Source organism: Artibeus jamaicensis, unplaced genomic scaffold (genome assembly GCF_021234435.1).
Source record: "Artibeus jamaicensis isolate MK-2021 breed Jamaican fruit bat unplaced genomic scaffold, CSHL_Jam_final contig_760, whole genome shotgun sequence".
In the NCBI taxonomy this organism is placed as follows: Eukaryota; Metazoa; Chordata; class Mammalia; order Chiroptera; family Phyllostomidae; genus Artibeus; species Artibeus jamaicensis.
Genome location: NW_026521955.1, coordinates 3,886,557 through 3,913,987, shown reverse-complemented (window position 1 = coordinate 3,913,987; position 27,431 = coordinate 3,886,557). Strand labels below are relative to the sequence as shown.

At 37.4% G+C, this 27,431-nt stretch overlaps 1 protein-coding gene, 1 non-coding gene and 1 pseudogene across 3 annotated transcripts; 1 reads left to right on the top strand and 2 right to left on the bottom strand.

Annotated features, from left to right (window-relative positions):
* Nucleotides 1-7: 7 nt before the first annotated feature.
* GEMIN2 (gem nuclear organelle associated protein 2) lies at nucleotides 8-26,979 on the bottom strand. 2 transcript variants are annotated; one of them, XM_037158888.2, is made up of 10 exons: nucleotides 26,792-26,979; nucleotides 26,304-26,388; nucleotides 24,235-24,324; nucleotides 23,903-23,962; nucleotides 17,553-17,666; nucleotides 15,561-15,605; nucleotides 14,240-14,308; nucleotides 9,841-9,951; nucleotides 7,805-7,863; nucleotides 11-2,616 (listed from the first exon to the last, which is right to left on the bottom strand). In XM_037158888.2, exons 1-10 carry the CDS (start codon nucleotides 26,926-26,928, stop codon nucleotides 2,577-2,579), a joined length of 810 nt encoding a protein of 269 aa, XP_037014783.1. In that variant the 5' UTR covers nucleotides 26,929-26,979; the 3' UTR covers nucleotides 11-2,576. The 2 variants fall into 2 exon arrangements, with proteins under 2 accessions (XP_037014784.1, XP_037014783.1); XM_037158889.2 differs by lacking the exon at nucleotides 17,553-17,666 and having other exon boundaries at nucleotides 8-2,616.
* On the top strand, nucleotides 12,893-12,996 carry LOC119059305 (U6 spliceosomal RNA). Its single transcript, XR_005084393.2, has one exon. It is a non-coding gene; the product is annotated as a U6 spliceosomal RNA (small nuclear RNA).
* On the bottom strand, nucleotides 19,025-19,200 carry LOC119059304 (uncharacterized; annotated as a pseudogene).
* Nucleotides 26,980-27,431: the final 452 nt, after the last annotated feature.

Here is a 27,431-nt window from a genome sequence, read left to right as displayed (position 1 = left end):
TGCACTTTTTTATTACATTAGTGACTTAAAATGTCTATTACTTTTATTTGTCTCTGTACTCCTGAAAAACCTCCTTATGCCATGCTGAATCATTATAAAAATGGGTTCTCAGTTACCTATTCAAGATCCTCCGGCTTGCTAGGTGATAGAGCTATAACTACATTAAAATAATTTCTTATACCACTTGACTTTATTTTTTAAAGATTTTATTTATTTTTAGGAAGGAAGGGAGGGAGGAAGACAGTGAGAGAAACATCAATGTGTGGTCGCTCCACGCATCCCCCACTGGGGACCTGGCCTGCAACCCAGGCATGTGCCCTGACTGGGAATTGAAACAAGGACCCTTTGCTTCTGCTTCACAGTCCAGTGCTCAGTCCACTGAGCCACACCAGCCAGGGCCCACTTGTCTTCAGGACATGCAAAATTGCCTTCTTTTTCTATCCAGTCCTCAGGAATTTTATTCTCTGTGAGAAGTGTATATAACTACATGTTTAGCCACTAGTTATAAAAGAAATGTTAACTTAAAATAATAATTGACATTTTACCTCTATTAAATCCATGCCTAGGAGCCCCCCTCCCCCTAGTATCAAATCAACAACAACAAAAAGAAGTGAGGCTGTAACACAGCTGGTTGTGGCATAGGTTACAAATCTAAACTCTATGGTAGACACTGCTGGCTGCCGACCCAATAACCACACTCCCCTCTTTTCTGACAAACTCCATTTTTGATAGGAGTGGCAATATGCTCAGCTAAAAAATTACTATTTCCAACTTTATAATTAGAAAATGTCTGAACTCTGGTAAATGTAAGTTGCAAGTTTCTTAAAATGCTTTCCTCCCCTGAAATATGTAAGAAGAGACGAGGCTTTTAAAAAAGTTTTTGTTTATTTTTAGAGAGAGGGGAAGGGAGGGAGAAGGAGAGGGAGGGAAACATTGATGTGCTAGAGAAGTAAGTTGATTGCCTCTCACATGCCCCCTACTGGGGTCCTGGCCTGCAACCCAGGCATGTTCCCTGACTGGGAATTGAACCTTTGACCTTATACTTCTCAGGCTGGCACTTGATCCACTGAGCCACACCAGCCAGGGCAAGAAGTGCCTTTTTATCCTTCCTGGAATGTAGATGTGAGGCAACAGCAAAGCAACCATATTATGACTGAAAAGATGAAAGCTACACACTAAAATTTATGAAAGAGAAATCGGGGTGCAGCCCAGGACACTTAAAATATATGAGTTGTTGCACCAGCCTTGAATTTATACCAGAATTATCAGATGAGAAATAAAGTTCCTTATTTTTAAAACCTCAGTTTTCAAATGCAATATTAATATAAGACTCGTATGAGTTGCAACCCTACTCTTCAGAACATTGACGAAAGCAAACAGTTATGTACAACGAAGACATTCATGGTAGCATTTTCTATATTGGATTAACACTGAAAACAGATCAGATATCCAACAATGAGAGAATGCTTAAATTATGGTAAAACAACAACTTGGACTATGAAGTTGACATTTAAAAATCAGCCTTCTCAAGACATAACAGGAAAGATTCAAATGTAAATTACATCTGCTACATTTGTTAACTAGTGACACAAGTTTTGGTTCCCTGGTTCACAATTATTCCTAATTCCCCTTTCCTTTTCTACCTCTATTAGAAAGTCTGGAAAGGCTTCCATTTTGACTTCTCCACTTTTCTTGGAACTAGAGGTGGTCATCTTACACACTTGTGGCCAACAGATAGACACAAATCTGCTATGGATATCTGGAGAAGGTTCTGCTTGTATGAGAAAGAACCCTGTTTGAAAACAGACCCATAGCCTTGACTTGCAGTGGCCATCTTGTTGCCATGAGGGAAAGACCGAAAGAATCAGAGATCATGGTATCATGGATGCGTTCGACCAATGCCAGTAGACATCCCTCTATTCTTCTCATTATGTGAGAAAAATAAACTATTTGAAGACCCATTGCTACTAGGATTTTGTTACTTACAGTGGAAAACGTTTTACCTGAGATACAAATTATACATGAACAGACTTGACAGAAAAATTAAAGCAGTCAACCTGTTAGGATATTTTTTAAAATGTTAAAAGTTTTGTGTAATAAGCCATTTAAATGAAAGTATTGACTGTAAAGGGAAAATGTTTAATTAATTTTGTTGCTATGAACACATTTGCCATTTAATCTAGATGATTTTAATTCTGAGAACTTTTCTTGTCTTTGTTCAAAAGTCAAACAATTTTAGTAACCAAAACACATTTTCAATAAAATTTTATGTGTATGTATGTAAATAAAGCAGCACCAAGGGCATTCATAAAATTTCTTCATGCACTTTTGTATGTGGTTATAGGAAACTTCAAAACTGTTCATCTGAAATTAGGTGGGATTAATCAAAGATACTTCAGATATTCAAATCCATACACTCTATCTTCTACATATCAGCTTGAGTTGCACAGATTAAGATGAAGACCCCTTACGTAGTGTTGAAGCTATGATGCAGTCTGCACTTGAACTGGCATTGCAGTTCCTCATACAGGCCGCCTTCATCACAAGTATCTTCTATCCCTGAGAGATCAGCTGCATCAGGATGGCTCATCGGCTAAATCGCGTTGGTCAAAATACCTGGTTAAGATATAATTAAACGTATGCTTAAAGATAATTGTAGCACTACTTATAGTAACAGCAGAAAACCTCAAACAATCTAAATGTCCATCAGTAAGGGGACTAGCCCCCTTAAGCATTAACAGGGACTAGATATAAATTATAGTATATCTATACCGTAGAAGACTGTGAAGCTTTTACAAAAAAGGAATGAGGAAACTATCTACACTGCTACAGCATGATTTCCAGGATTTATTACGTGAAAAAAAGGGACACAATGGTATGTTTAGTATGCTACCTTTTGTAAGTGTTTGGAGAAATGCCAGTTATACTCACATACACAGTATTTGTTACTTTTAAAAAGAAACAATGAGTGGAAGGATAAACCAAAAACTAGTAATAAAATGGATAACTACAGAAGAGAGAAAAGAGGCTAGAGAGGATAAAAGTGAATTCTAAAATACTCCAAATGTACCTTGATTTATAATTGTAACTTTGGAACAATATAAATATTTGATGTGATTACAAAACAAGATTAAATAAAAATGAAATAATGAATTAAACTCCATAAAATGAATCTTCCCATTTATCAAGTTGGTAGCATAACCACACAAAGGAGAGTAATTTCAAATGACCTTAAACAGTGTTCTAATACACATTTTTAGTAAGATATACCAGGGACAAAAAAAAGAACAAGGAATTTTTTAAATGATTTAAATATTTTTACTGTCAGTGACATTACAGTATTATTCTCAAACTATTACGTACGTATTACAGGATAAGCCATACTTATATGGTTGGAAACCAGAATTTTGATCATAGAAGAAACATTAAATAAAAGTCACATAATATTAAATTAGAACTGAAATACTGATTTAAACTCAGGGTTTTATTTTTCTGTTTGTAAAAAACACATAGTTCCTAGCTGTTCACTGAAAAGCACTTACAGCACTAGCTGACTAACTTAGTAAGAGCTAGTTCCCTAACGTCCAAACTGTAGACTCTAAATACCATCATCTACTTGAAAAGAAGAACCAGCACTTCCAGGAGAAAAGACTAATTCTAGATCCAGATCCAGCAATATTCCAGACACAAATGAGTCATCTGGACATACCAGAAAGTGAGAGACTAAAAAGACCACTAAGACTGTATAACAAAAAGCACAGGAATTGATCTCAAGGGCTCCCACTGGCCAAAGATGGAACCATTTGAGCATCAAAAAGAATGCAATGGATTGAAATTTATCAAATGTTAAAACCTCCAAATTTAAAACGATAATCCAAAACCAGAAACGGCCTTATTGGTCATCTCTGGGGACTGGTAGGCCACAACTTTGTTATCCTAAAAATTAATAAAGGAAAAGAATATAGCCTGTAGCCTTTTTTGGGTTTTGGGGCAGTAAACTGTATTTCAGGGTAACCAAATTGTTGAAGGGAGGTTATTTTTTATAGAAAGAAATTTAATTGTGGAGAAATAGAAAAAGCATTTCAGAATCCTAGTGAAATAATGGATCTATGCAACAATCATCAATGGCTGACAAAACTGACAGGTAAAGGGTATGGACTGACTTTCCCTGAACACAATGATCAACTGTTTCACCACTAAAAGCAGGACTAGACGTATGCCTCCTGATGTAATACAACAGCATCCATGGAGTCTTAACATACAAACACTATGTATAATCAGTCCTCTGAGCCAGGGGTGTCCAACCTTTTGGCATATCTGGGCCACATATTAAATACACTGCAACATGTAATCACAAAAACATCTCGTATTGTTTTATGTAAATTTACAATTTTGTGTTAGGCCACACTCACAGCCATCCTGGGCTGCATGGGCCACCGGCTGGACACCCCTGTGACCTACTTACCAGTTTACAGGGAGTATGGAAGAGAGATGAGCACATTAAATACTGCCATGGAGATTTAGCTGTCAAAACTGAGAAGTGAAATTTTACAAGTCAAAAGACCCAGTTTCTTCAACAGATAAATGACAAAGAAAAAAACCCAGGGGGCTTAATGGGGATACTTAACACCCATCAAACCAATGCAATGAATGCATCTTAGATTTAAACAATTCAAAATTAAAAAGACATTTTGGGGATAATCAGGGAATATGAAATATGACACTGAGAATTATTAAATTTATGAGGTGTGGTACTATTACAATCATATTCTTTTAAAGCTCCTGTCAGTTAAATACATACTGAGAGAAGAGAAATGACAAGTCTGAGATGTGTTTGAAATACATTAACAACAAAGATGGGATAAATGAAACATTATGGTAAACAGTTCATTGTCGAACCTGGGTGATGAATTGGTCTGGGTGGGTTTATTCTACTACATTTGTATGTGCTTGAACATCTCCATAGTAAGAAGCTCAAAAACAATCACTATTGGTAAAATAATTAAAGTAGCTAATTATTGGATCCTGTTTGAATGGGATTCCACTCATCTGAGTAGGTATTGCTGTGAATTACCAGTTATTGCCTTCAAGCTATCAAAACAAAGTTAACAATAAAAAACACAAGAGATTAGAATATCTCATACTGAAGCTGCTACTGGAAATAGTCAAGGCCTATGTGACCTTTTTCAAACTTGCTATAATCTATAAATTTTCCTGAGTGAAGCCTGCGTCTCAGAAACTTTTCTAGTATAAAACTTTTTCATTTACCTAACTTTTTCAGGAAAAAAACTAATCAAGACTAATATACACTTGGATATTTGTCTCATTAAGTGTACAGTACTATAAAATATTAGATTAGCTGGTGGATGATGCGTTTAAGTGTCTGGTTTCATTAAGCACTAGTTTACTGAGCCATCAATTACTTAAATCTTTCTAAACCTGTCTAGAAGGAAGAAAAAAACCCTAAATTGTATGAGGATCAGAGACCCCACTATACACTAGTGCCAAAGGCAATGCTGTACCCTCTTTTAACCCGTATTACCAACAGGGGAGGCAATGTTAACTGTGTGATAAGCACAACTAAGAGCTCAGCTCTGGGGGAAAGCTGCCTGGGTTTGGATCCTAGCTCTGCCATTTACTAGTTTTGTCTGGACCTCTCTCTGCCATTGTTTCCTCATCTGCAAACTGGTAGAAGCACCTGCCTTCTAAGCATTAAACGAGTTCCTACTACAGAGCACTAAGAACAATGCACAGCACAAAGCACCCAGTAAGGATTAACGACTGTCCACAGCAAAACTGTGGATCAGGAGTGTCGAACTCATTTTCACCGGGGGCCACACTAGCTTTGCAGTTGCCTTCAAAGGCTGCATGTAATTTTCGGACTGTATATATGTAACTGCTCCTTAACAGTTAAGCGAGAGCTCGGCGTTGCTGCCCAGTAGAAATAAGGTGCTGGGCCAGATAAAACAAGGTGGAGGCCAGATTCAGCCCATGGGCCTTGTGTTTGCCACCTGCGCTGTAGATCAAGAAACTAGATGTTGAGTATGCATGAACCCCAAAGTGTCTGGTAATGGGAAGGGATAAAGGGACACAGGATTACTTGCCTTCCCAATATTTAAGTATGTTGTAAACCTTTAAAAAGGTACTGGTGTTAGGTAGGCTAGATAGCAAACCAAGGCAGGGAAGGAAGGGGAGGGAGACATGTCTGACCCACTAACTCAGCAGTTCTGAGCCTGGTCCAGTGAGACTGCCAGGTGTTCCAACATCACGAGAAACATCATGATGGCACAGGACGAGGGGAGTCCTTGAGATTCTATGTAGCACTTCCACTGCCTGGGAAAGAAAGCCTTTGAAACCGTGTATTCATCCCAAGGTCTAGAAGGGGAAGAGTAGGTGGTCCACAGTACCCAAAGAAAAAGTCCCTAAGACAACTGGTTAACTGCCTACCTCTGGTCACTATCTATTTTATGTGGGGGTCCCTACTGCTTACAGAAAGAGCCCATAAATAACTCTGAGCAACTGCTCCAACTTTAATGAACTGACTCCTGTCACATACCTACTTTACAACAAGATGAACAAATGTGGTCTGGAGCAAGGTAAGAATTCGGGCTCACAGACGCCCACACATACCTAAGTTTGGTTAGTCACGACCCCCAGGGGGAAGCTGACAGTACCTTTGCCCAGCATTTAATACGTAACTCCCTCACCCCCATCCTGCCAACCTATGTAAATTCTCAGGACAAAAGACCCAGTGCTGTTACTGCTCTTGATTTTTGCCACCCAAGCCTACCTATCACCCCCACCTCAGCAAGGCCTGTGAAAGTATCAATAATAAACTTTGCTTGCATGCTAATTGACTTGGTGATCAGTAATTCTTTACTGCATCGGCCTGAACCAAGTTCCTCCCATAAGACTGGGATTGGAATAAAAACACTGACCATGGAACAAAAACATTGAGTCCAATAAGAGACCTATAATAAATGTGTGTGTAGTCTTTAAATATAGAAACACAAGAATGTAAACTATCAAAGTTTTTAAGTAAATTCCAGGGGGAATCTTAATGTAAGAAATAAACCTACACCAAATGAAAACATGCCCCAACCAAAAATGAACAAAAGACACAGGCAATTAAAAAAATACAACTGCAATAAAATGAAACATGTTCTACCATCACTGGTAAACAAACAAATACAAATAAAAATAATTTGATTGTATTTTTTAACTATTTGAATTGGGAATATTTATATCAACTGAAAATGCCCAGTACTGAGTAGGGGGCATGGACACTCTCATTGACACTCAGTGGGAACACAGAATGGCATGAGCTTTCTGGAAGGTAACCTGGCATTAAATATCTCAGTTTTAAAAGTACATCCCTGTGCCGAAATAGAGTTTCAGTCAACAACACTGCCTGCACGGTGGTGGTGTACCATATAGCCTAGACATGCAGTAGGCTGTACCATCCAGGTTTGTATCACCACACTCTGTGACGTCTCCATAGTTGTGAAAGTGCCTCATGACGCATTTCTCTGAACGTGTCACCGTTGTTTAGCAGTGTGTCCCTGTACATGCCCTTTGACTTACTTCTAGGAATTTAACTGCAGGAAATAATGGAGCTGTGTGTATAAAGATCTTCACTGCAGTATTATTTACAAAGAAAAATGAAAAGAATTGTTACACGTTTTCTTACGTGCCTCAATTTCCTCTACTATAAAATGTAAACAATACTCTCTGCCACCATTAATAATACTATTTGGAAGCAAGAATAATACTATTTGGAAGCAAGAAGTCAAGAATTACTTACCTGCTAACCAAGCAGATTAATAAATTCAAAGCAGGAACCCTCTCATCATCTCCGCTGTTCTAAAAAAGAAAAAAGGAAGCCACATGTGGCAGAACTCAAAACGTACTCTGTTCCCCCTCCAATATCTGTGAAACAAATTTCCTTTTAAGATGCAAAACATGGAAGCTTTATCAGCTGATAGTAAGAACCACATGAAAATATATAACCTCAAAGAAAAAGGACAAAACTATAGAATTAATGATCCCTCAAGAGACATCTAAGATTATCTTTTAAGGAAATATCCTTAACAGAGAAAAGAAATAAGAATTGAGGAAGAGTAACTTTGGGAAAACGTTGGAGAACGTTTTCCTAGTTCCAAGTAGAGCGACAAAAAAAAGCCTATGTCCTAACTGGACAGTAATGGAAAAAGTATATATATAAATACTTTAAAAAATTTACAGTTAAGAAGGAATGAAATTCTGGCTTCAAGCATAAGACACACCAGTAAATATTTCAGATTGGGGTTCTTAATTATGATAGAAATAGTTCCTGAACTATACATTTTAGAAAGTTCACTTTCACTTTAGAAAGTCTTTAAATATTTGTTAAAATGACAGACCTAAGACACATGGAAAGTAGCCTATCAGAATACAATGTTTATTTCCATACATTTTAAGGAATAGTCACAATAACCTACTGCATAATGTTATAAGACATGTCATATTTTAATTCAGATTTGGGACACAAGTCCATGATGTCACTCTATTTAATTTTCTGTGTGCCAAGCACTACATGGGACAAAGCTGAATAAAATATAGTATGTGCTAGTATGTGCTAACAGCACAGAAGATGAAATAACCACGTAATAACTTTAATGAAAGGAAAAATGTGTAAAGTGACATAAAAAGATACAAAGTGTCCCTGGCTGGTGTAGCTCAGTGGGTTGGTCCAGTTCCCGGTCTGGGCACATGCCTGGGTTGCAGGCTGGGTCCCTGGCTGGGGGCGTGTGGAAGGCAACCCACTCAATGATTCTCTCATGCATCTATGTTTCTCTCCCTCTCTTTGAAAAATAAAATCTTAAAATCTTATTCTGAAATACGGGAAAAAAGATATGAAGTATACTGGGAAAGCAGAGGATGGTGAGATTCTTTTTAGTTGTTGGGATCAGGGAAAGTTGGAGAGAAAATGGTGGAATATGAGCCAGATGGTGAAAAGTAAGAGGTATTTAGATGCAGTTTGGAAGAGAGTGAAAAGGCTCTTTTGCAGAGGGAATAAAGTCTAGGGACAAAGCATAAGAAACAGTGAGCAGCAGGCACATTTTGCTGGGAGTACAGGACATTAAGTTTGGGCCACATCATGGTAGATCAGTGAAAGTATTTTGGAGTAGTCAGTAGAGAAAAATTTACATTTTGCAGGAGGGTGGGGGAAAGGAGGGATAAAAAGAAAAAGCCAGAAGTGGACTTAATAGGGCTTTAAATTAATTTTTATTGTAATGCTACATACACGATTTAGAAAAGGATCTAATTGGAGAAATTCAAATCACTGGGACACAGACTGCTAGGTGACTACTCCCTCCAGCTTCGTACCTCTCTTACTGTGAAGCTCATTTCTAGGTAGGCACACTACCACCCAGCTAAAAGTAAACATTTCCATAGTTTCTTATGGCCATGTGACTAAATTCTGGCCAATGAGCTATATAGGCAGATGCGCTGTAGAACCGCTGGGAAGGCTCTTAAAAGAGGATGGCAGCCTTCTTTCTTCTCTTCTTTCCAACTGCTTACAACGAAATATAATGGCCGAAGCTCCAGTAGCCACCCAGGATGTGAGGTGAGCTGAGGATGCAAGCCAGATGTAGAACTCAAAGGCCTCAGCTGCTGCTGTCCTAAATCTGATTAGCTTACCTTTAGACTTTCTTTATCTGAGAAAAAGTTGTTTTAATTAAGCTGTTGTTATTTGGGGCTTTTCTATTATGTGGCCAAATCTAATCCTGATTAATAAAATACTCCATGTTTTCTTATTTCATTGGAATCCTTCTTTATCACCATATTCTGACTTACCACTAAGAGTCTCACTTCAGAGCATCTTCTTGCAAGTTGCCGAATCAGTGAATGAGCCTCAGGTAATAAAGGTTTTTCAAGACAAGCCAATAAAGCATAAAGCCATCTTCCCTAAATAGAATTTTAAAAAGTAATTAAGTAGGAAAATATTACACCATATTTTAACTTGTTTTTTAAAATGTCCAAAGTTGTGTTTGGTTACTTGCTATGAATAAATCCACAGAACATTTAACTGGACTGTTTGGATATAGAAAACAAAGGGTCACATCTTTTGTATCTTCTAACTATAGAGACAGAACATTAGATACTTCAAAACATTCTCATCCCCAAAGAGTTTATTTCAGAGATTATTACTACAATTATAGTCCGAATTCACAGGCAGAATACTGTGTTAAGATGTGAATAAATCCTTAAAAAATTAAGATACATTTTTTTCTTTGCCCTCTATAAATAATATACAAATCATTTTATAATTTTATAACTCTGTTCCCTCAGTCTATACAAAAAAACTATATTCTATATAAAATAATGTTTTGATATTTCTATAAATACCATGGCAAGCTAAATTTATCCCCACCCCCTTTTAAAATGGGGTTTTCTTTTTAATTACAAAAGTAATATATACTTAATGCAGAAAAAGGAAAAAAATACAAAAAGCACAAAGGAAAAATGAACTTGAAATTCCACCATCCAGATAAACTTTCTGCTACTTTTTAAAATGTTCACCTTTTTCCTATGAAGACTTAACAGCTTTTAAAAATAAAGTCTCATCACTGTGACAATAGTAAGGTAATAACATTTTGTAGCCATCCTTTTTACTTGCAATACATAATAAAGATTTCCCATGATCTTAAGTTGGATTAAGAAGAGATGTTATTAGTCTCAACAAGTTGTTTATGTAAATACTCTTTAATGAAGCACTTATACTTTCCTGTCACTGCTGGTTTATTCTTTTATCACCCAAATTTTGTGAGAGTATGATACACATTATGCCCCTAAAATCTGGTCTAGAGTTGAAATACAACAGGAACTTAATTAAAATATTTGTGGAATGAATGTTCCATTGTGGATGTACCATAATTGACCTAATCAATTTCCTATGTTGAGAGCTCAGGATGCTTAATTTGTTGCTGTTACATAAAAAAAATAGTGTGATAATTATCCTAGAACATAAGTTTTAGAGCATCTCTGATTGATTTCTTGGGGTAAATGCCAAGAAATAATATGGTGATGTCAAAGAGTGTGTATATATATATATATATATATATATATATATATATATATATATGCACACACACACACATATATATATATGTATTCCTGTTTCTGAGATATAATCAGTAAACTGTACCCCAGAGAGGTCATACTAAATTATATTTTCATCAGTCGTGTATAAGACTGAGTTTATTCTGAGCAACACATCACTTGGGAGAAACTTGAAGAATAATAGAACAGGCTTGAAATAGCAATTTATGCAACACACAATGTTAGTTCCTGAGGGAACCACAAATCAGTAAGAGTTGTTCTTAAAAAAGATTTATGTCCAGGTTTCTTTTACAAATAGTGACAAATTTTCTTCTACACGAAAAAAAGCTATTATTGCCAGGCGTGGTGGTGCGCACCTGCAGTCCCAGCTACTCGGGAGGCTGAGGCAGGAGGGTCGCCTGAGCCCAGGAGTTCTGGGCTGCAGTGCGCTATGCTGATTGGGTGTCCGCACTAAGTTTGGCATCAATATGGTGACTTCCTGGGAGTGGAGTGAGGGGACCCACCAGGTTGCCTAAGGAGGGGTGAACTGGCCCAGGTCAGAAAAAAGCTATTATACATTTCAACTTGACTCAAATTTTCAGGCATGCGTTTACTATATAAAGCTAGTATTCAGGTGTTCAAATGTTCTCTACCCTTAGAAGTTGCTTAAACCTCTAACTGTCTGATATAACTATGCTGAAACAGTCCTTTCCTCAAAGTTAGTGAGCACAGAGTGATGATACTAAAAAGTAAGAGCAAAATCCAAAACTAAGTAGTCAAAAAGCTTCCTTAATAGCTCCTACTTGGATGATAAAATAAGGCTATATTTCTCAAAAAGTATTAGAGAAATAGCCCTGGCTGGTGTAGCTCAGTGGATTGAGCGCGGGCCTGGGAACCAAGCAACCACGGTTCGATTCCAAGTCAGGGCACATGCCTAGGTTGCAGGCCAGTTCTCTCCCTCTCTCCTTTCTTTCCCCTCTAAAGATAAATAAATAAAATCTTAAAAAAAAAAAAGTATTAGAGAAGTAATATTAAGTAAAGAAGTTTTTTAAAAGGCTCCTTTTTCTTTTTGCTAGTTTATGATATACAAACTTCCCGTGACAAATGTTTTTACTTTAAATACTGATACTCTCAATACTAGAGTTCTGATGTACAGTTATTTAGATAGGGGAATTGAACACTTTTGATTTAAAAGACAGATTACTCGAAAAAAGACTCTAAAGAGTAGTCCTGTTAAAATTTAGTAAATCAGTTGTCAGTGGTTCAGAAACCCTTTAATAGTTCCTCTGGTACACAGAGCTACCTTTTTTGGTAGTCTGTCTGCTTTCATTAATTAATAGGAAGAGCCAAACTTATCACTCCTTTGAGTAATTTTTTTTAAAATCACACCATTAAGTTAAAAAATAAATATTAGCCCTGGCTGGTGTAGCTCAGTGGATTGAGTGCAAGCCTGCAGACCAAACAACTGCGGTTCGATTCCCAGTCAGGGCACATGCCTAGGTTGCGGGCCAGTTCCCAGCAGGGGATGCATGAGATGCAACCATATATTGATATTTCTCTCCCTCTCTCCTTCCCTTCCCCTCTAAAGACAAATGAATAAAATCTTTTAAAAAAAATAAATAAATATTAAAGGAAAAGAAAAACATAAGTAATATTTATCTGTTTTATAAGGCTTATAAAACCCTGATCCAATAAGTGTACTCTAGAAATATGCTAAGAAGGCAGTATAAATGTTTATATTTTAGTCATGATTATAAAATATAAGGAAGAACCCAAACGGTTAATAATGAATCAACATAGGTTATATATGCTCACTTCCGCAGCACATATACTAAAATTGGAACGATACAGAGATTGGTATGGCCCTTGGGCAAGGATGACATGCGAATTCATGAAGTGTTCCATATTTTTTTAAAAGAAAAAAAATAATATGTGTTATATAGTAGAGATTTATTTTTTTAAAGATTTTACTTATTTATTTTTAAAGAGAGGGGAAGGCAAGGCATGGGTCCTGACTGGGAATGGAACCAGCAACCCTGTGGTTAACAGGCCCACGCTGAATACATTTGAGCTCCACCAGCCAAGATATACAATAGAGATTTAAAAGAAAATATTGATATAATTTTAAAAGCTTAAGCTACCTGGGCAGGACAGAAAATATAAAAATTTAAACTAAAAAAATTTAGTGATAAAGAATATGACCTTATACTCATGGAAGAAACTTATCTCAGCCACTTGGCTGCATGGCAGCCTGAGACATTGTACTGAGCACACACTGTACTGCACGGTGGTCCATCTGCTCCTCCCAGCAGACTATAAGCTTCTGGAGGGCAAAGATTACATCTTATGCTTTGACAGCTAGCTTTGCAGTCTCAGATACACTCTTTTGCAAATATCCTTCACTGTGAAAATTACTTGTTTCTAAAAATTAAATCTAACTTCAGATGATAAAACTTCTAATTAGAGAATTAAGTAAATAATTTATATAATGTCTACCAACTGTACCCAATCTTGAAGGTAAAAAAAAAAAAAAAGCTGTGAATATAAAGCAATAAAACACAGGGGCAGTACAGCATAGTTGTTAAGACTATAGTCAGATGGTCTGAGTATGAGTCTCTGTTCTGCCAATTATCTGTGTGATCTTTAGCTACTGAATCTGTATGTGTTCCAGTTTCTATCAATAAAATGGAAATGATAATAGTTGATAGGTTTTTAGAAGATTCAAGAAATCTTCTAATAGAACAATGCCTGTCACAAAGTGCTATTATCGTTACTATTTCTGATGTGCTTTTGTGAGTTGGATTTCAAGGCCATTAAAAAAAATGCATTTTAAACTTCTTTAAGTCAGTGCCACTCAAAAAGGGATCTGCTGATTGGTTGCTGGTCGGTACCGTTTGTTACTCGTCCCAGGATAAAAATCAACTATTTAATTGATACTCCCCACCACCCCAAAGCAAGACTTTCTCAATGAAGAAAGTAGTATGTTAATTTCCATGCTAGTGTAAGCTCCTCACTGCAAAGAGGCATAGTTTGCACTATACATAGCTATACATACATGTATAATATGTACAATATCTATAAATACTGTAGAGTACTATCTCATATGTAAGTATAATTTCATCTGGATTATGAAAATAAAAAGATGTAACAGTACCAATTCTGGAGTAAAGTCTCTTTCTCCAAACCAATTATTCAGATATTCCAAGACACTGGTTACTGTTGCCTAAAAAAAAAGGGGGAGGAGGTAGAATTGCATTAGTAGTAAAACAATGACAAGTTCAACATGAGTTTCATTTAGTTAGAAAGCAACTCCAATAATTAAAGTGGTCTCATTGTTTAGACTTCCAGGGAAAACTGTGACTCTATTTAGTAATTTGATTGGATGGCTCACTCAAAGAGAAGAGGCTTTTAGGACAATATTCTTCTACACTTTCAAATATCAATACCTTGGGATAAAAAAATCCCGGGATTTAGTTAGCAAATGCTAATTTAGTTTATCACTACTTAAAAAATTCCACATGCTCTTAAAAAAAAAGTCTTTGTATAATACCTTCATTTACTTTCATAAAACAAGGTAGAAATCTAAACAGAAAGTTAGCTAGAGAAAGATCTGTTTTAAAACAATACAGACAGGATTTATCAAATTGAAAATATTCTCGTGTCCAACTACATTTGAATGAAATATAGTTGGACACTTAAAATACTGACAGAAAAAAAAAACCACTCTATAGAATTTTGCAGTATCTTAGTGCCAATGATCAAGTAGAACTGTCAGCCTAATTTATGACAGAGTATGACTTTGAAAAAATTTCATCTTCCAACAGTATCTAATGCTATGTCAAAACAAAACAATCAAACGTTTTAGATGGTCTTTAAATGGGTAACGAACGATGAAGTAGTCCTAAAAGTCTGAAGAAACAAAATCCATTTCTTCTCTTTTCCCCAAGAAATTTATGCAGTGGTTAAGTTTCGGGGGAGTCAAAAGTTTTGTGTACGATTTCGACTGCAGGGAGAGTCAGTGTCCCTAACCTTGTGCTGTTCAAGGGCCAACTGCATTTCATTCCTAATGGAATGTGTAGGGTATCTGGAACTAGAAATAGCAATCTAACTTTAGTATGTACTTCAAAAGCCAGAATCTAAGACTTATAACCTAAATGTATACAATTAAGTAGTTTAGCACCATGTTTGAGAGCATCAGTTCCAGAATTAGACCATCCTGGGACTGAATCCCAGTGCTGCCCTTAAAACTTGCTGAAAAACTACCTACAAATGACTTAACCTCGAATTGTTTTCTGTTCTCTAAAAAAGGGGTATTAATAATAACTTCCCATATAGGGCTGCAGTAAGAATTAAGTAAGAACTGTTAAAAGAGTTTAGAACAGGGTCTTACATATTATATTCAGTAAATATATATAAATACTTTCATGCACATTGCAAAAAAGAATGCATTTTTCATATTATTAGATGGATTTTACCTGATTCATTCTGCTAACAATACTAAGCAAGGGGGGGAAGCCAATCTGAAAGAAAAATGAGATTGAAATTTATTAAACTGGGGGGATTTAATTTTCTTCAAACTGCTGAATTCTCATCTCACTGTTATTTAGAAACAAACAATGACTAAAATAAAATTCCTTTATTGCCTATTACAATAAAACATTCCATGAACTCTTAATTGGCAATGCCCCCTAATGTCTTGAAATCTGAATATGTAAATAAAAAAAATGATTTCAGTAATTAAAATGTTAAAATATAAAATCAAAATTTAATACTATTAATACTGTGACATTAATATGTGACACAAACTTTTAAAAAATCTTTAGTAAAGCTAATATTTTTAGGAATTAAGGGTACTTGAATTAGAGTAACTTTTTTCCAAACCCAATCTGATTCAATTAAAAAAATCTACTTTGGAGTTTAAGGCTGGGAGCCTTGACTGTGAAAATAACACTGACTTGTGAGAATTTTAAGAGGATATGCATTAAACTCTTGCAACTTTAAATGGTTCCTTTTAAAAGTTATTTTAGGGGGGTGGGCTGCGATGGGAGTAAAAGACAGAAAACTGTACTTGAACGACAATTAAAATAAATAAATTTAAGTTAAAAAATATATACATTCTAAAAAAAAGTTGTTTTAAAATTTATTTTAGAGGGAGAGGGAGGCAAAAAGGAGAGAAACATTGCTTCTTATCCAGCCCCCTGCCCCCCTGAGACCGTACCTGCAACCCAAATACGTGCCCAGACCAGGAGTTGAGTTGTTGGCCTTTTGCTTTGCGGGATGAGGCCTAGCCAACTGAGCCACATGGGTCAGGGCTAAATGGTTCTTTCCCGTGGCGTATGTTACTTGTATGTATTTTGTAATAACAAGGTAAATGAATAAATTTTAATTCTTTATGAAATTAAAGAACATTTTGAAATGGAACATACATTGGGGATTATCCTTAAGAACAGGCTATATAAGAAACAGTGCCAAGTTAGCTGCTCTCAAGATCGGAATCTCCCTCGCTCCCATCGCGTGCCCACGAGTGCCTGTTCCCCAGGCCTGCTCAGCACAGCGTATCAAGCTTTCTTTGCCAATCTATTACCTGAAAAACGGCTCAGTGTAGTTACAAGTTACATTTATATTGCAAGTGAGTTTGTGCATCTCACATAAGAACAATCTGTATTTCCTTTCTGTGGGATGTCTATTTATATCATTGGGTTGTTTTTTGGTTTTGTTTTTAATTGGGTTCTAGGGTCTTTTTAATGACTTTTTGGTAATTTTAGTGGCTTTTGGAGTATTTACATTTTGGAGATTAATTTAGTTTTAAATAGGAAAAATACAATGAAATGTGTTGCCATATAGCAAACAATGTATACCTTCTATTCAACAGAAAAGTACATAACATAGGGACTTAGTAGTCCATATACTTTATGAAGCCATGTGAAATTTAAATATACCCTCAACATTTCATCTCCAGAATACACAATTTACTAATAAGCATTTTAAAGTATATTCCTAATTGTGTCATAGGTTTTTCTGTTTCCCTGACTATTCATCACTCATTATTTAACCCATGACTAATCATTAAGAAAAAAACAAATCCTACCTAACTCACAAAACCACTAAAACATAAAAGGTATGAAGCCAACTCAGAAAAATGTCACAATACATTGTTTCAGAAACTGGGATGCCTATTTTTAAGTTAAAGATACAATAAACTAAGTCAGGGGTTGGCAAACATTTTCTGTAAACAGCCAAACTAAATATTTTAGGTTTGGCAGGCCACACACTGTCTTAGTCACATATTATTATTACAGTTTGTTTTTTATAAACCTTAAAAAATATAAAAAACACTCAGCTCATGAGCTGTAGAAAAATTGGCTGTAGACTGGATTTGGACTAGGCTGTAGTCTGCTGACCCTTTACACTAAATGATGCACCAAAACCAGAATACTGTTTGTTTCATTTGTCCACTTGTCACCTACTTGTATATAATCTATTCCAGGACTTTCATTTTTAGCTGGTCCAAGAGCTCCTTCAGAACATAACCTTTCACCCAAACAAAATTTTTTCCAGCCTTCTTCATCTTCAGATTTTGGCTAAAAAATTAAAAAATAATAATAAATTTACTTATTTCTATATATTTTTAAAATACTGAACTTTGAAAAAAGAAATGAGGATTACTCCAAAGCCCCACCACCTCAACAAAAAGATATGGAGCCTGTTATGGGTTGAATTATATCCCCCCAAGATTCAAATGTTGAAAAGCTAACCCCCAGTACCTCAAGATGTGACTTAGAGACAGGGCCGTTACAGAGGTGATTTAGGTAAACTGAGGCTACAGAGTGGGCCCAAATCCGATCTGACTGGTGTCCTCATAAGAGAAGGCCATCTGGATACACTCGAGATGCTGCGAATGTGCGTGCAGAGAGGAAAGACCGTGTGAGAAACTGATGAGAAGAGAGCATGTGCAAGCCAGAGAGGCTTCGAGGCGAACAAACCCACCGACACCTTGAACCTTAGACTTCTCGCCTGAAGAACTGTGAGAAAGTAAATTAGTACTGGTTAAACTACCTAGTCTGTGGTATTTTGCTATAGTGCCCAGGGTGGCCTTGCCATATGTGAGACGTGTTTGGTTGGGAGTACACTTTAATGGACACTGACAAGCAAGGGTATGTTCAAAAAGATGAAATTGGTATTCAAAAATGCACTAAGAAGGCTTATAAGAATGAAGGATGTTTGTTCCAGGGAAGGAGACAGGATCATACACTTCACCCACTTGGTCCAGTCAGAGAAGGAATAGATGTATTCTACATCACCAAAGGTAAAAAGCAGGACCAGTGGTGGAAAGAAGGGTTCAGTTCAATATAGGTAAGTATCTGAACAAAACTTTTTATTTGTACACATTATTTTGCACCTTATTTTGCAATGATGCAGCTTTTCCCCCGAGGATAAATAGTTTTCATTGGATTCTGAGAATGGATGAGACCCTAAAAGGTTAAAACCGACTGCCCTGAAATAAAGTATACAACTTTCTCCATTATTTCATTAGGTTAGAGATGATTTCTGCTGCAGGTAGCACTGAATATCCTGATTATTAAAAATAGTAGGTGTTACCCCGCCTGGTGTGACTCAGTGGTTGAGTGCCGGCTGGATAGTCTAAGGGTCACTGGCTTGATTCCCAGTCTAGGGCACATGTCTAGGTGGCTGGCCAGGTTACCAGTAGGGGGCACATGAGAGGCAACCACACACTGATGTTTCTTTCTTTCTCCCTCCTTTCTCCTTTCTAAAACATACATTTTAAAAATCTTTAAAATAAGATAAAATAAAAATAGTAGGAGCTTAAATGATTGGTAAATCAATAAATATTTATACTTACGTAGTTGACACAAGTATGTGCTTTAAAATGTTTTTAAATTTTTTTCATTATTTTCATGTTTACATTTGCCATGATGAACCTATGTTACGATTACATAATATTCCTGTTTTGATGGAGCATAATTTATTGAATCGATTATGTTAGGTCATTTCATTTTTGACAAAACAGTATATTATTGATGTGACTTTTTCAATTAGCAATAATCGCGCCTTGGATAAACCTCATTGGCTATGATACTGCCACTGCGCAAAGCTTGATGTGACTTTTTGAATTAATAAGCATGTACACAATGTCTCTATACTGAGCAAGAAAAAACAAAGTAAGGTATCTACCTCCTTCCCCCTACCTCCTTTCTTACTGGAGGCCTCAGAGTGTCAGGAGCCAACCAGCAGCCGTCCCTTCACACACTGGGGACGGATGAGATGCATCTGCACAGCAGAGGCAACTGTGGCTGGACTTCCTGTCTATCTCTCCCTTGAATGTTTGTTGTTGAGATTAATAGGTGGAGAGATTTTTAGACACCTGTATTTCAGGGCCAATGATCCGCATAATTCCAATGAAGTTGTACAAAATAATTTCTTGGCCAGAGAACAAAGTTCCCCCCTAATGAGGTAGCCCCTGAATATCTAAAAGTTGATGGAGTAACAGCCCCTCCTCCGCCTTGGACAGGAATATATATTAATTAGTAGACAGGCAAAGAAACAGGAGAAGCTAGTTAGATACCACAAACTAAGCACGTAGAAACAATTACCAAGGAGTTAGAGTCCATATTACATAAAGAAGCATTTTAGACAAAAAGACAGATAGCTAAGTTAGACATCACAAAGGCCTTACAATGAATTTCCTAACCTCTGCTCTGTCTAGCGTACCTTTTTGCTCCATGTCAAATTCTAAGACCTTTAATAAACAATAAGACGTTCAAACTCTGTACATAGAGCTATTTCAAATTGTCTGATTAATGGCTCTCCTGGTCAAAACAACTTTTGTTTAACATAACTGAAACTATGGGAATTCTTGGACTTTTCCTGGTTACCTCTGTATTGTTTTTTTCTGCTTAACTGATCATTCCTGGTCCTTTAATGTAACTGATCATTCCTGGTCCTTTAATGTTACATAACAATCTCTATAAAAATAAAGCCTAAATCAAACTCTATGAGTTCGGTCAGACCCTCAGAGGCTGGCTGTTCGCCGGCATCCAATCGGGTGCCTGACTCATCATTCGTCGCCTGCGCTGTCCACCCTTCGGGGACCCTGAACCCTGCCCAGGCTGGAGCCCGGCATCAGAGCATAGTGAAAAGCTTTACTCAGACAGACTTCACTGGCTCCCAGCCATACCTTTTAAGAGTTAAATGGTCTTAGGCAAGTGACGTCAGTTCCTTTCACATTTTTGTTAGAGCAGAACTTCCAACTGGTATGGAGAAACATATAGAGTCCATATACTCAATCTCTCAGCTTTCAGCTGGTCTCAGGAAGCTTATGCAAGCAACTTCCTCCATCTACCCCAATGTGTCACCATGTAAAAGATAGGAAGAACTGCCTATATGAAGCTTCTAAAATCTGAAATCTATGAACTACCCTAAAATTAGCAAAATTGTGCACATAGGTTCATTTTGTCCTTTGGAAGATCAACAGCTTTCATCTGATTCTCAGAAAGAGTATGAGACTCTCTAAAAGGTTAAAAGTATTGCCATGGAGTACACCTGAAATTAGTAAAATATTGTATGTCAACCATAATTAAAACATAAATTTAGAAAAAGAGGGAACTGTAAAAAGTAAAATTAAAAACTTGTCACAGAAAAAGAAAGTTCTACGTTGCCATAGAACAATGTATCCATTTCTTCCCCAACTTCCTTCTTTTATTCAATAGCCCAGATATAACATGTCTACGGAAGAGCTTATTATATCTAAACCGATAAAATGAAGACAATACTACTTTTCAGTATGCATGACAGCTTTACTAAAATGTCACTGGTATTGGCACTATTATCTCATCAGGAAAATCCAATAAGCCTTTATTCAATCTTTCTGTAAATACTTTTTGTAAATAGGAAAATGTATTTATTTCTTAAAAAGAAAATGTCTAGAAGGACCCTTAAAAACTTGCAGAGGTCTAAAAATCACCTATCCAAAATGGCCCAAAATGGATCAAAGCTGTTATAAAAATAACTTGCATTACTATTTTTCAGGCCACTAATATAATAGAATTGGTACTATTAAGGTAGGCAGGGACTACCGGTCAAAATGGTGCCACAGGTAAACACGGCTTGCTTCTTTGCACAACCACATCAAAATTACAACTGAAATATAGAACAACCATCACTAAGAACTGTCAGAAATCAAACTGATAAAAGTCTACAACTACGGAATTAAAGAGACCCCATCCATCCAGACTGCTAGGGCAGACACACTGAATAGGCTGATTCTATATCCGTGCATGGTAGATAAAAATTTGGGAGATACCTCAGGAGTGAGGAGTCCCAGAACTACACCAGAACCCCCAGCCCAGGGTTCCAGTGCTAGGAAGACAAGCCCCATAACTTCTGGCTTCAAAAGCTAGTGGGGATTGAGTTGGTGGAGGAAACTTCTGGAGTCCCAAGTAATTCCTCTTGAAGAACCTACACATGAACTTACTCAGACTCACTCACTCCAGCACCAGGCAGCAGCTGGAAAGGCACTAGTGGCATACAGAGAGGAACTGAAGTGTCTGGCATCAAGGTAAGAGCTGAGAGACTGCTTTCTTTTAGACAAGAAGGTGAGCAGAAGCCACTGTCCCCTTTTCTAAACCCTCCCCCCAACAGAGCCACAGGGCTAGCAGGCTGGAGCCATATATGAGACTCTGTCAACCTAGCTAACACCGTTTGCCCTGCCCTGGAGATCCCTAGTGACTCAGTACCACCCAACTTACTTGGGTGAGTCCTACCCCCACCCCCCAGCTACTTTTCCATATGAATGGCTGGTCTTGGCTCATGGTTCACAACTTCCTAAATCCTTTCAAACAAACAACACTTGGCCTCAGTGAGTCCCTGGGCCCTGACTCTTGTGCTAAGTAGCCCCAGGCCTGCTAAAGTAGCAGTAACCAGCCTAGATTCACAGCTTGGCTTCACCTGGGCACCTCCAAGCCCAGTATAAGTATGGGGTAAGCCCCCATGTCAGATTGCTTTGTAGCTCAGGCAGGGTGCCCCCAGCAAAATACAGGTGGGGACCTACGTTGGCCTGCACCATTCAGGAATCCCCAGAGCCTGTGCACCCAGCAGACAGCTATAGATCAAATCAGAACACCACCACCCTAAAGGTGGAGGTTGGTGATCAGTGGTCACAGCCAGTCCATGCAGCTGACTGGCTTGGGTAAATCCCTCCCACTGACCTGCCAACAGCAGTCAAGGCTCAACTACAAGAAAAGAGTGTACTCGGCCCACATGAAGATCACACCTCAAGTACCCAGCTTGGGTGATAGGGAAGGCTGTGCCACTGGACTCTATGAAACATCCACTATTCTAGGCCACACTACCAAGATACGGGTGTCGTAGCAGCTCTACCTATAATATACAGAAACAAACAGAAGGAGGCTGACAAAATGAAGAGACAAGGAATCATGGCCCAAATGAAAGATCAGATCAAAACTCCAGAAAAAGAACTAAACAAAAATGCAGAAAAGCAATCTATTAAGAGGCAGAACTCAAAATGCTGGTTATCAGGATGCTCAAGGAACTTAGTGAGGACATCAACAGCATAAAAAGATCCAGTCAGAAGCGAAAGAAACACTAATTGAAATAAAGAACAATGTAGAGGGAAACAGCAGTAGAGTGAATGAAGCTGAGAGTCAAATCAACGATTTGGAACATGATAAGCAAAAACCAACCAATCAGAACAAGAAAAAAGAACTCCCCCAAAATGAGGACAGTGTAAGGAGCCTCTGGGACAACCCCAGTTGCTCTGATATTCGTATCACAGGTGTGCCAGAAGGAAAAGAGAAAAAGCAGGAAATTGGAAATTGATTTGAAAAAATAATGAAAGGAAACTTCCCTAATTTGGTGAAGGAAATAGACATGCAAGTCCAGGAAGCACAGAGTCCCAAACAAGATGAATGCAGAGGCCCACTCTAAGACACATGATAATTATAATGTTCAAGGTTAAAGATAAAGAGAGAATCTTAAAAACAGCAAGAGAAAAGCAGCTGGTTACTTTCAGGGGAGTTCCCATAGAACCTTCAGCCAATATCTCAAAAGGTACTTTGCAAGCTAGAAAGGACTGGTAAGAAGTCTTCAAAGTCAAAAGAGCAGGAATCTACAGTCAAGATTGCTCTATCCAACAAAGGTATCATTTAGAATCAAAGGGCAGATACAGAGCTTTTCAGACAAGAAAAAACTAAAGTTGTTTTCCATCACCAAACCATTATTATATGAAATGTTAAGGGGACTTATTTAAGAAAAAGAAGATCAAACTATGAAGAATAAAAAAATGGCAATGAATACATATCTATTAACAACTGAATCTAAAAAAACGAACTAAGCAAACAAGAACAGTGACAGAATCATGGATACAGAGAACGTTTTGATGGTTGCCAGATGGAAGGGGATATGGGTGAATGGCTGAAGAGGTGAGGGGATTATGAAGTACAAGCAGGGAGTTTCAGAATAGCCATGGGGATGGCTATAGTTTAGGAAAGGAAATGGCTACAGTACAGTATAGGAAATGAAGTATCTAAAGAACTTACATGCATGGCCCATGGACATGGACAATGGTGCTGGAATTGCTAGAGGGAGTGGGGGGTGCTGGATGGAGTGGGGCATATGGAGAAAATTGGGACAACTGTAATAGCATAATCAATAAAATATAACATTTTAAAAAGGGTAGATGAGAGAGAAAAAGAATAATGTAGACTAATGAATCTTTAAAGACTGGAAATAAATATGCACTTTCAAACACTGTACAACTTAAACACAGAAACTTACATACCATGGTCACATTACTATCCAGCTGTTGTGATTTCCAGTGGCTTCTATGTCTGTTCACATTCTACGGAAAGAATTAGACACTGATCTTCAGAGAATGGATAACTTCAAAGAAATCAATTGCTGCACAACATTCTAACTATCCTAAAACTTGCAAAATATGTTCTAAACTGTATTACGTCTAATAATTATAATAATAACTTGGTAACTGATTCACAAATATTTTTTTCCTTTACACTTCAGAATCACAAATCTTATTTTTCCAACTAAAGTCTAAGAACAGAGTTAAATGTGAGGGAGGGATTTAATTTGATTACATGATTAAAGTACTTTTACCTGTCGAACAGCTGAAAATTGTGCCACTTGCTGCTGTTGCCACTGAAGTGTGGGGGAGTACCCTTCAGGAGCAGGCTGACATCCTGAAAGCTAGAGATCAGTTTGTCACTGTTAGAATCAATACTAGTGTTGTACCTAGAATCTCATGCTTCCGCAAAGTAAAAGTAGTATCAACATGAACAGCAAATAATAAAGTACATGATTAGGACTATACCAAAAAATAAAGTATTTCTTTCTGATGTAAAAAAGTAGGTAGGCATTTCACTTTACTATTTACGTCTAAGCTTAAAAAGTTAGGAAAAGATCCTTATTTAGTTACTTCAATAAGAACCCTCTGGAATAGTTTATAGTTGTTTGTTTTTTAAATTCATGTATTAACATTTTTCTAAATCCTCACCCAAGAATACATTTATTGATCGACAGAGATGGGAGGGATCGAATCTGCAACCTATGTATGTGCACTGACGAGGTATCAGACCTGCATCTTTTTGGTGTATGGAATGACGCTCCAAAAAACTGAACCACCCTATCAGGGCTTTAGCTGTAGTCTCTAAGAAATATAAATGATATGACCCCTGAGGATATAATGTATTCCTACCTTTCTAGGATAGCAAAACAATTAGAAGCAAAGAGATATCTCCCAAACAAACAATTTCAACATAGGCAGAACAAACTCAAATAATTTAAACTGTTCGACTTTGAAAGGTATGCTTCTGTTTCTTAAAACAGTACTTAGTTCACAATTGATCACATACTGCCTTGAAATAAAACTTATTGCAGTCACTTTTTAAAGCCAGGTATATAAGACATAATCTTCTAAGACACCAACTAAAAACATGAAACTTAACATGAAACTTTATGGTGTCTGAACGAAAATTTCCTAATTATAAACATCGGATAAAAGAATTACTTAGAACATAAAAGGAAAAGGACTTATTGCAATTTAAAATTGAAAAAAAACCCCAACAAAACAAAACAACCCTGCTGCTCTCCTTTGACCTTGAATTAAATTCACTCTTCAGAGACCTTCTGTGACTATTTAGATAGTCACTGTATTTCTTGTTATTTGTCGGTCATTTATATATGCTAATTTTCATCATTGCAGCAGTCATTTTATACAATTAATTTGTTTACTGTCTTTCTCAGAACAATGTAAACTCTACAAGGGTAGGGACCTTTTCTGTCTCATCCTGTTGTATATTCAGTGCCCCACACAACCTAGTTGGTTAGTAAAAAATGTGCTGGGTAAGTGTATGAAAATGTTCATAGTGTGCAAATAGCTAGGAAATGTGTAAAGATATCTGGGTTTCTACTCTTTTTTTTTAATTAAAAATTTTTTGCATAGTTTATTTTTATTCTATTTTTTTCCATTACCATTTATCTCCTTTATACTCTCTTCCACCTTTCTCCCCACCCCCTGCAACAATCACTATGGGACTCTGTTCTTAAAAAAAAAATAAAACCCAGTCAAAATCATAACATGCAAACTACAGGAAGATTAAACAGTCCAATAATAGTTATGAAGATAACTGGAAAATGTTACTTAAAAATAAAGGTCAGGTCCTGGCTGGTGTGGCTCAGTGCATTGAGCAGGGGCCTGCAAACCAGAGCATCGTGGTTTGATTCTCAGTCAGGAACCATGCCTGGGCTGCAGGCCAGTTCCCAGCAGGGGAACCATGAGAGGCAACCATACATTGATATTTCTCTCCCTCTCTTCTCCTCTAAAGATAAATAAAATCTAATAAATAAATAAATACATAAATAAATATCAGCGTAAGTAACCTATTCAAAGACTTCTTCAGGATTGGATCATACCCCTAAAGTATGAGAAGCAAATCTTTATAAATGCCACGATTACTGAAAGCCTCGGGTGGCAGTAAATGTCAATTGTTTTTTTGTAAGAAAAAGTACAATAAATGTCTTAACTTCCTAGGTAGTACGCGTCAAATCTTACCCACCTACATCTGTTAGATACTATAGAAAGAAGTATGGTCTCTTAGTTTGCAGGGGGGAGGAGGGCGGTGCAGTGGTGGTGGTAAAAAAGTCCCCTGACAGGTAATAACACTCACAGAAATATTCACACTTTGCTTTCTTTTCAACTTCTTTGGGTCAATTTGAGCTACCACAACATCTGGACATTGAGCGGCTTCAATCCTATAAATAAGTAATAAATGCAAAACTGTGATTACTATCATGCCTTGTCAATGTGTAGTAAAACAAGCCAATCATTTTTACAGTTCATTATGAAATTAGACAAACAGTTCAGAATTGCAACTGAGGTAATGATCAAAACACTTCAGAAGTTATCTGGATTAAAAGCAAGGAAATCTAGGGGCACATATCTTGCCAAGGATAATCAAGTTTAATATAATGAAGTTCATAGAAACTCGCTCCCGTAAAGGTGTAACAGTGTGATATTGATCCAATCCGAACTCCAAAGAAACTGGAGACCGGAACAAAGGCGGGGCTTTATCACAAGCTGGGTTCGAGCAGGACACCCGGCGGTTGCCCAGTGGCAGAAAGAACTACCAGCCCGCCCTCAAGCCAAATCACTCACTGGACCCTCCTCAAGTATTCTTGAGGTGTCCTCGGGGGTATGGAGGGATCGAAACCTTCTGTCAAGTCGCAGGGCTCCACTGGCAACAGCCGGGGCATCAACTCTTCCACTGCAGACTCGGCTGGTACCCACGCCATGGTTTACAATCAAGCCAGTCCCAGGTCTAGGTCACAGCGCAGGCGCACGCGCTCAAGTAGGTTCCTTTGGCGCGGAGTTGAGCAAGGGGCCGGGCTTAAGGGGCGTCATTGCGCTTGCGCAAACCTGCTGCTTGTTCTGCGGTTAAGGCTCCCGGGGTGTCATTGAGACTGCGAATTAAGTTCCTTGCAGTGATGGTTCTGAAGTGTTTCCGCGTGTTATCTCTTCTACCCCACTGTACTGTCTTCTAAGACTAGGTAAAGACTGAGGGTTACTAACCTCTATGTACCCCTGGTAGTGAGGGATCCTTAAATGTTTTTTTGAATTAATGAGTTATATATTACTGCAGTTATCATTTATTGACCCCTAAATTCTTAAACCCGGGTAGACAGGTCATATATACATTTCCTCATTTAATTTTTACAACCTTTTGAAGAAGGTGGTATTATCCTGGTTTTGTAAAGGAGGAAATATACCAAAAGAGGGGTTAAGTACTACAAATGTG